The sequence below is a fragment of the Mauremys mutica genome, chromosome 20 (genome assembly GCF_020497125.1).
Source record: "Mauremys mutica isolate MM-2020 ecotype Southern chromosome 20, ASM2049712v1, whole genome shotgun sequence".
Taxonomy (NCBI): domain Eukaryota; kingdom Metazoa; phylum Chordata; order Testudines; family Geoemydidae; genus Mauremys; species Mauremys mutica.
This window is the reverse complement of record NC_059091.1, coordinates 9,599,306-9,607,692: the sequence shown is the minus strand read 5'-3', so window position 1 is coordinate 9,607,692 and position 8,387 is coordinate 9,599,306. Positions and strand designations below refer to the sequence as shown.

General features: G+C 57.3%; 2 protein-coding genes across 6 annotated transcripts in view; one reads left to right on the top strand and one right to left on the bottom strand.

The window, feature by feature from the left end:
• The window catches only part of LOC123353370 (ras-related protein Rab-3C-like), a 1,186,649-nt gene that overhangs the window by 519,002 nt on the left and 659,260 nt on the right, over positions 1-8,387 (bottom strand). The window lies entirely within an intron of this gene.
• LOC123353364 (syntaxin-binding protein 2-like) overlaps positions 1,822-8,387 on the top strand; it is a 29,290-nt gene continuing 22,724 nt past the window's right edge. Inside the window, exons 1-5 of one of the 3 annotated variants that reach the window (XM_044994385.1) lie at positions 1,822-2,208; positions 3,079-3,144; positions 4,550-4,599; positions 5,624-5,705; positions 6,304-6,380. In XM_044994385.1, the coding sequence (XP_044850320.1) occupies positions 3,108-3,144; positions 4,550-4,599; positions 5,624-5,705; positions 6,304-6,380 (246 nt within the window). In that variant the 5' untranslated portion in view covers positions 1,822-2,208; positions 3,079-3,107. The remainder of the gene's footprint in view (positions 2,209-3,078; positions 3,145-4,549; positions 4,600-5,623; positions 5,706-6,303; positions 6,381-8,387) is intronic. The other 2 variants (XM_044994386.1, XM_044994384.1) reach the window with 2 other exon arrangements.

The window sequence follows — 8,387 nt, the reverse complement described above, 5'->3', positions numbered from 1 at the left end:
ACCTAGCAAGGTACAACCCTTCTACGTAGTAAGGTGCCGCCTCTCGCCTTGTACATGTTGGTTCGAACAAAACAACTCTCCATCATATTACCCTTTTGGCCCTGTCATTGGGATGGGTCAACCTGTTCCTTGTTATCTGTGAGGAGTATACAAGTATGCAAATGTTCTGATATCTGATGTCTCTTTTCGCAGCATCAGCCCTTTTCTTGCCAGCTTCTGAGAGCAGGGCCTGCCTCTGGCTCACAGCTTAACTTTGCTTTATGTTAGTAAAGTCTTGACCATTACTTTGGTCCAAGCCTTAGTCCTCATACTGGGCCTCTGATAAGGGTTTATCTTTCAGGGCCTCCTCTTACTACAGGGGCTCCCTGACAGCCGCTCTGCCCCACCACACTCGTATTGCCCTATGGGAATGCAGGGGTGGGGGCGGCCCAGGGCCCAATGGGAGGCAGCTGTGTGGTGAGTCGGAGGCCGAGCCTGCTCACTGTGGGGCTGTGTGAGGCTCTCAGGAAGGGGGAGAGAGACCCCGCTAGCGGCTTGACCCTGGAGAGTGATGGGGGAGCCCGAGCTCTAGGGGTTCTACCTAAAGAACCACCGGGCTGAGGGCAAGGGCTGTAACTCTCTGGCCTTCGGGGGGCTCAATAAGCCCTCCTACAAGCTGGAGTGCAGGTGAGGGGTTGCAGGGGCTCTATAACAACCACCCCCGGGCAAAATGAGACATGGATTTATATTCACCCTGTACTGAATTGCAGCCACTTCTGGGGTGAAGGGCAGTAGCTGCATAACAACACACAGCAACACTGCACAGGGATTGCCTGCCCAGCACTGAAATGCAGACATCTCTGGATGGAGCACAGCTGATGTGCAACAGCACTCAACAACACTACACAGGGATCACTCACCCAGCACTGAAATGATGCCACCTCTGGGGTAGGAATGCAGCAGCTGCTGAACAGCCAAAGAGAGAACACTACTCACAGTTTACAACAGGGTGCAAAGAAGACTCTCACTTCCATTTGAAACTTCTGGGGGAGTTTAACAGCATGTTCTGTTTCTGTAACCTGAGCTGAACAGCAGCCAGGGCACAATAGTTGGGTCTGCACTGTGGGTAACCAGACAACAGCTCTGGCATGAGGGATTTGCTCTGACTGATGGAGAGAGGAATGAGGTAGGGAGCCAGTCAAGCCTGGGGAAACAAATTTCTTCTCCAGGAGGCTTTGCTCCAGGATCTTGGAGCCCAGGCTCTACAGCCATTAATTACTGCACCACCCAGCCAGAAGGGAAGGGCTGGGGCAGGTCTCTGCACTCCACATGTCACACACAGACAATGCAGAACGAACCATGTCACAGAATGAATCAATTGCAGAGCCTGGACTAGAACCCAGGAATCCTAACTGCCAGCTCTCTGCTCTGACCATTAGACCCCACTCCGCTTGCAGTCAGGATTGAACCCAGGAGTCCTGACTCCTAGACCCCGCCCCCCTCCACCATTCCTCTAATCCAGTGGTTCTCAACCAGGGTTACATGGGCCCTGGGGGTATGCAGAGGGTCTTCCGGGGGTACATCAACAGGCTACATAAAAGCAACAAAGAATCCTGTGGCACCTTATAGACTAACAGACGTTTTGCAGCATGAGCTTTCGTGGGTGAACCCACGAAAGCTCATGCTGCAAAACGTCTGTTAGTCTATAAGGTGCCACAGGATTCTTTGTTGCTTTTACAGATCCAGACTAACACGGCTACCCCTCTGATACTAGGCTACATAAAAAGCATTAGTGAAGTCAGTGCAAACTAACATTTCCTACAGACAATGACTTGTTTATACTGCTGGGTGTGTTTTGTTATAGGATTATAGTCTGTTAAAATATGTGTCTATTAAATTCAATGTGTAGTTTGTAAAGCTAAAGCAGCAATCCAAGATGGAGTCTGAACTGCCACCTTGTGACCGCCATCTTGTTGTTTACTGTTATCATGGCCCAGTCCTAACTGGATCCAACCGGTTTTTCCCCCCATTGGCCACTCCAAGGACAATGTCACCCTTGCTGGGACTGTACCATATTTTCCCGCCACTAAAGGCAGGGGGGACTGAGCTCCCTGCCGAGTGGCGCAGTCCATCCCAGTGACTGTGTGCGCGGCTCAGGCCTGCCCAGCACGTTCTGCCCGAAGTGACGAGTGAGGGAAGGAGATTCCATCGAACCCGCTCCTGCTCCTGGTACAGCCCGGGGCCTGGCTGGGGGGCTGGGTGGAGGTGGGGGGCGAGGAGCCTGGCTGGGGGGGGGGCTGGGTGGCGAGGGGGGGGGAGGGGCCTGGGGGGGGGGCTGGGTGGAGGTGGGGGGCGAGGGGCCTGGCTGGGGGGCTGGGGGGAGGGGGGGGGCGAGGGGCCTGGCTGGGGGGCTGGGGGGAGGGGGGGGGCGAGGGGCCTGGCTGGGGGGCTGGGGGGAGGTGTGGGGCGAGGGGGCTGGGGGGGGGCGGGGTGGAGATGGGGGGTGAGGGGCCTGGGGGGGGGCTGGGTGGAGGTGGGGGGCGAGGGGCCTGGCTGGTGGGGGCTGGGTGGAGGTGGGGGGACACAGCTGAGGGGGGCACTGGTTGGAGGGGGGACTTGCAGGTCGGGGTGGGGCTCTGACCGGAGTGGGCTGAGGCCCCACTACCCGAACCCCGTCCTCGCTCTAAGCCTGCCCGAGGCCCCTGCCTCCCTCTGCGCCCCACGTGACCAGGTGGGGGTTCAGTGGGGACCTGCGTGGCCCTGTCACCAGGCACCTGCCCGTGGGTGCCCAGGCCTGGCCCCCGCAGCGCCAGAAGTGGGGGGCTGCAGCGTTCGGCCGTCATCAGCCTTGCAGACATCGACCCACCAGCACCTCAGTTGCTTTATACTGAAATCAGTCACTGGGGGGGCTGGGCCCATCCGTCAGTGACACTAGGGGGGGCTGGGCCCATCCATCTGTGAGGGGTCACAGACACTCCCCAGAGCACGGCAGGGAGAGGCCAGGGCGTGCACAAGGGCAGGAGCAGAGCAGGGGCGGAACCCAGGAGTCCTGACTCCAGCCCTGCCCCATGCACAGCTGAATCCCACTTCCCCCCACAGGACTCGAGTGGACGTGACAGGAGGCGAAGATGGCTCCATCCGGGTTGAAGGCAGTGGTGCGTGAGAGTAAGTGCGGAGCCGGGGGCAGGGCCCAGTTGGGGAGGATTAGGTGTCAGTCGGAGCAGAGAGCTTCCCCCATCACCTGCTTGTCACACAGCAGAAGGGGAAGGAGGGTGTCTACCCCACCCCCCAAGGGCTGCCCCCTGCCATAGGAGCTGCACCTTGGGGGAGCATCTCTTTCCATTGGGGTGACTCCCACCAGGGCCAGTGGAAGGATATTTTGTGCCCTAGGCGAAACTTCCATCTTGCGCCCCTCCCTCTCCCCATCGACCACCTCTGAAAACTAGTAATCTTAGTGTTATAAACAGCCTGTCAGAACGGGTAATGGCTGCGTGCGAGGAGAAAAATGACATCATAGCCACTTTGTACCATAGTGAAGCAGTACGCTTCAGCCCAGCCCCATCGCAGAGCTGGCCTAGGCTATAGCTGTAATGTAGGAGAGAACAAGTTAAAGCCTGACACTCGATCAGCATGGCCTCTGCTGCCTTGTGCATGCTGGACTCTGAGGTGTTTGTTAGTCCTTGTCTTCTCACAACACCCTGACCTGCTGTGAGGGCTGCGTTACTTCAGAAGCCCAGGCCACTGCTGAATCTCCAGCCCAGGCTGCAGTGGACGGGGCCTGTGGCTAAATCCAAACCACACACCTGGGGTTTAAAAGGCCAGGGCTGGGCCAGGGCACCGTGAGGCTGAAGAGCAGCTGGTCTGGGGGGCTCTCCAGGTCCTCGGCCACCAGCATGTCAGAGGTGAGGGCGGTGAGCACGAACTGATCCACCTCGGCCACCAGCAGCGCCGCGAAGCCCAGGGAGGAGGCCACGTTTTCCGCGCCACCCCACAGCTGCATCACCACCTGGAAGTACTCCCGCTCCACGCCGCCCAGAAGCTCCACCCGCATGGGGACAGAGTCGCAGCTAGGCCAGGGCTCGGCTGCCGTGTGCTGTTAGCGGATCCCACGTTTGGGGGGGAGCCCAGTGCTGGGATGGCAGGGGGTGTGGGTGGGTGAGCGGAAGAGAGAGCCCAGTGCTGGGGCTGCAGGTAGTGCGGGTGGGGGGGCACTGGTGAGCGGGGGGGAGCTCAGGGCTCTGGGGGGGGGAGCCAAAATTATTTTGCTTGGGACGGCAAAAAACCTAGAGCCGGCCCTGTCTCTTGCTGCATGGGGTCAGATCCTTAGTTCAGCTGCGCTCGTATCTGGCCTGGCAGAAAGGAAAGGTGATCAGAGCCACGGCCCATCTAGCCTGCCAGCCCACCACGGTCGGTGACTGGGGGCTCTGCTAGGAGCACATCATTAGCTGGCCTGAAAGCAGCCTCTGAGCCACTTCCCCGAGGGGTCTTTCTACTAGCCAGTGGGTCCTGGCTCAGGGCACAGCCATCTTGTCCGAGCCCCACCACTAATCCCCGTCTCTTTCCCTCACAGAGATCTTCAGCGTTGTCTTTCGCAGCGTGAAGAAGGAAGGAGAATGGAAGGTAAGCCGGCCGGGCCTGCTGCCCTGGTGTCCCCCTGGGGATATGCTGTATCCATATATTGTGCTCCTCCCCCTCCAGCCTCTTGGGATTCATTAGGAACCTGAGGTTTTCCAGGCTGGATCAGATCCCTGCTCTGTCTAGCCCATCATCCGTCCCCAGCTAGGCTTGGGTATGTCTGTCTTCCCACTGTGCTGGATCAGACCCAGCTTGTCCAGCTAGCCCCATATCCGCCCCCCCCCCCCCCACCGGATCAGACCACTGGGCCCAGTGAGCCAGCCTGGGTGGGAGGAGGAACAGGAGACGCCAAGCATGGGGGCAGTATGCACCATTGGGCAGGCAGGTTATTGAGCCCCCGGCATGGACTGGGCTGGGGTGTGTGGAGCAGTGGGCTAGGCCGGTGCGGCAGAGGGAGCACAGGGGACTAGCTTTCCCAGTGGCTGGATCTGGTACAGAGGGATGCTGGGCTGCACAGAGCAATGAGTTCATTCGGCACGGAAGGAAGGTGGTGGAGATGTTGGGCCGATGGCCTACAGGGCTTTCCTAGGGGAACATGGAGACTCCTCTCATTCCATTTCTCCATGCCTGATCCTGGTTCTGTCCGAGGGCTGGGGACCGGGTATGTGGTGGATCAGAGCAGGGCACTGGGAGCTAGGACTCCTGGGTTCTGTCCCTGCCTCTTGCACTCACCCTGTCACCTGGGCGAAGAGGCTGATCTCCTCCAGTCTAGGAGGGTAGAGCCATTCCGAATGGCCGGGGGTCCCAGGTTTGTCTCCGTCTCCTACATCTCATACCAGCCACTCTGCTCAGAGCCGCTTTCCTTGTCGCTCCTCACGCAGTCCTTAGCACGGTCAGCTCAGCCAAGTGCAGGCTTGGTAACGGCCCTGCTGCTCTGCTGTGGAAGGGCTGGGCCGGGAGCCATCGGCTCTGCCGTTAGCAGTCGTTCTGCTCCCTTGGCTGTGCCATGGATGATGATGGTGGGCAGCTGGGCTCAGGGCAGTGACTAGCTCCCCTCTCGCTACCTCAGGTGCTAATCATGGACCACCCGAGCACGCGCATCCTCTCGTCATGCTGCAAGATGTCCGACATCATGAACGAAGGCATCACACGTGAGTGGGCCCTCCCTCCCGTCTGATCCCCCCGCCAGGGCTCCCCTCCCCCTTGGACACACCTCACAGTTGGGGAGTTGACTTGTCTACATTCACGTTTGCATCTAGTTTCCTCCCTTTGCAGCCCCCTAGATGCCCTCCTTGCTATTGGTACCTTCCCAGCCAGCTCTAGTACCCTTAGCCCGGCGCTTTCAGCCCCTGGAACCTCTTCAGCGCTTTTCTCAGCTCCCGTTAACTCCTCGCTGCTCCTCCCCCACGCTGCAGGCAGGGTCCTGGCTGGGGAGGGGGAATGCTGGCTCCCTGCTCCAGGGTGGAGGAGCCCTGGGGTTGAGGGGCACAGAGCTGAGCCAGGGCTCTAGCGGGGTGCCCCCAGCACAGTACACAGGGATGTTCCCTCCCTGCTCCGTACTGTGGCAGCATCGCAGCCCATGGCCCCACATCAAAGCAGCTGCTGCATTGTAGCCTGCAGAAACCCCCAGCCTGCTGCCAGCGAACATCCCTGTTCCCCTTGGCTTTCCCTCCCCCCATCCCGGTGGAGAGCAGCTGGGGTGGGTGGCTAGGATGCACTGACCCACACCCAGTGTCTGCTCTCCCCAAGTTGTGGAAGATATTGACAAGTGCCGGGAGCCAATCCCCAGCCTGGAGGCCATCTACCTGCTCAGCCCTGTGGAGAAGGTAGGAGCTCGGGCCTGGGGCAGGTGGATGGGGAGCAGGGGAGACCCCGGGGCAGCTCCTCGTGCTGCCTGGAGGTGGCGCTGTCCGGGGGGATGCGCAGCACGACCTCAGGATGGGAATGGGGCTAGTAGGGGCCCCCCAAGAGGCTGCTTCCCCAGAGCTGGGCTTCGTGTTCTTTGCCACGGGAAGCACAGATTGTCCCACGGACCTCTCCGCAGTGCAGTCCCATGGGGGTTGGATGGGATTGTTGGAGTCATTAGGCATATCCCTAGATAATTTAGGAGGGTAGAAAACCACAGTATTAATGAAGCTTTTCTGTACCAGGCCTGAATGGACCAAAGTTATTTTATGCTTGTCCAAAGTGCTTCCATATTAAACTCTAATTGAACTCCCAGGCTAGTATTGAGAATGGAATGTGTAACAGCTTCTTATCAGTGTAAGACACCAGAAGATAGGGCCCCTTTTTACTATCTCCTGTTTAGTTTAGAAAGAGGGGAGGGGAGGCGAGGCAAGGTAATAAATTCAGAAGTAAACCAAGCTAACAGCCTTGAAAAGTTACGAGATGAATTGTCTGCTGTCAAGGATGATTTAATTGTTAACTATACACTGTATAGGAGTGGGGAGGAGACTAGTGGGGGGTAATGAGGATGCCTTGTTGAAATCATGTATAAGAAGACACACACAGCTTGTATCTGTGTGTGCAGGATTTGAGATGGTAAATATCTCCCTGGCACCTTACTTGAGCTCAAATAAACTTTTTCTGCATTCTCCACCCTGGTGTGATAATTAGTGCGACGCACACCGGGCAACGAACCACTGTTTGCTGCCTCAGGCCTTTTTGGGCCGGCAACAGTCTTGGCGTCCCTGGGTGGGCTCGAAGCAAAATTATGCCTTGCCCGGACTCCTCCAATGGCCGGTGGACGACAGTCACAGCCGATGCCCAGCGCGCACCGGTGCTTTTACCGGGGGCCTCGGCAGAGACGCGTCAGGCTGACCTTGGAGGACACAACGGTGCAACGCGCTCAGATAGTGGAGAAGCAGCTGCGGGCGACGGTGAGGAACCGGTCCTGTGGAAAAGGTAGGAACAGTTCAGTGCTGTTAACCTTTTGTTTGCCTGTTAAGACCTGGGGACGCCCAGTGTCTTCCCATAGGTATGGGGCAGGGATGGAGTACAGGCAGGGCATGGTGTATGCCCCCAGAATGCATTCTAGCAAATTGGAAAGTGTTTGGTTTGGATCCAATGATTAAGGGTAAACTAAAAAGGTTCTGTACAGTTGACTGGCCTCAATATCAACTAGAGAGCCAGGAAAGGTGGCCACCAGAAGGATCACTTAATTACAACATGATCCTTCAATTACTTTTGTTTTGTTAGCAAATGGGTAGCTTTTGAAACTGTTTGTATAAAGAGCTCTTGTAAAAATCCCCCACCATATGCCCCAGAGCTGCACTGGGAGGAGGATTGTCCGTGGGAATAATGGTCTTGGTGTGTGTGTGTGTGTGTATACCAGTGTGAGTGTCTGTTACTGGAAGACGCCCAGATTAACCTGTGAAGCAAATGCTAATGATCAGGAGTAGTCTAACGCAAGCCCAGTAACTAGTGGATCTTTAGGAGATCCGACCCACGGTGGGCTGACTCAGCCTGGCATCGTCCGGCGAGGAAGCTGCCTGGGTCTAGGAATGTGTGAACCTATCTTCCCTCCCCCCCCCTTCCTTTCCGTGTGGGCTACTGACAGTCTGATCATCTCATTGAATGCAATTAGAGTATACGGCGTCTGTGTCTCCCAGAGACTAGCCGACGCTCTTTGCTGAAGGGAGATGTAGAAGAGTCAGTCATCCTCGTTAATCTCTCCTGTGTGAGTGTCCTGTAGGGAGAGATTCTTAGTTTATGAGCCGCTAGTGCGGACAGGGCCCCCTCTCTGTGTGTGTAAGTGGAAAATGGGGGAAGGGACAGTCTAAACGTTCTACCTCACCCCCTAAGGGTACCCCAGCATAGTACATGTACGTACA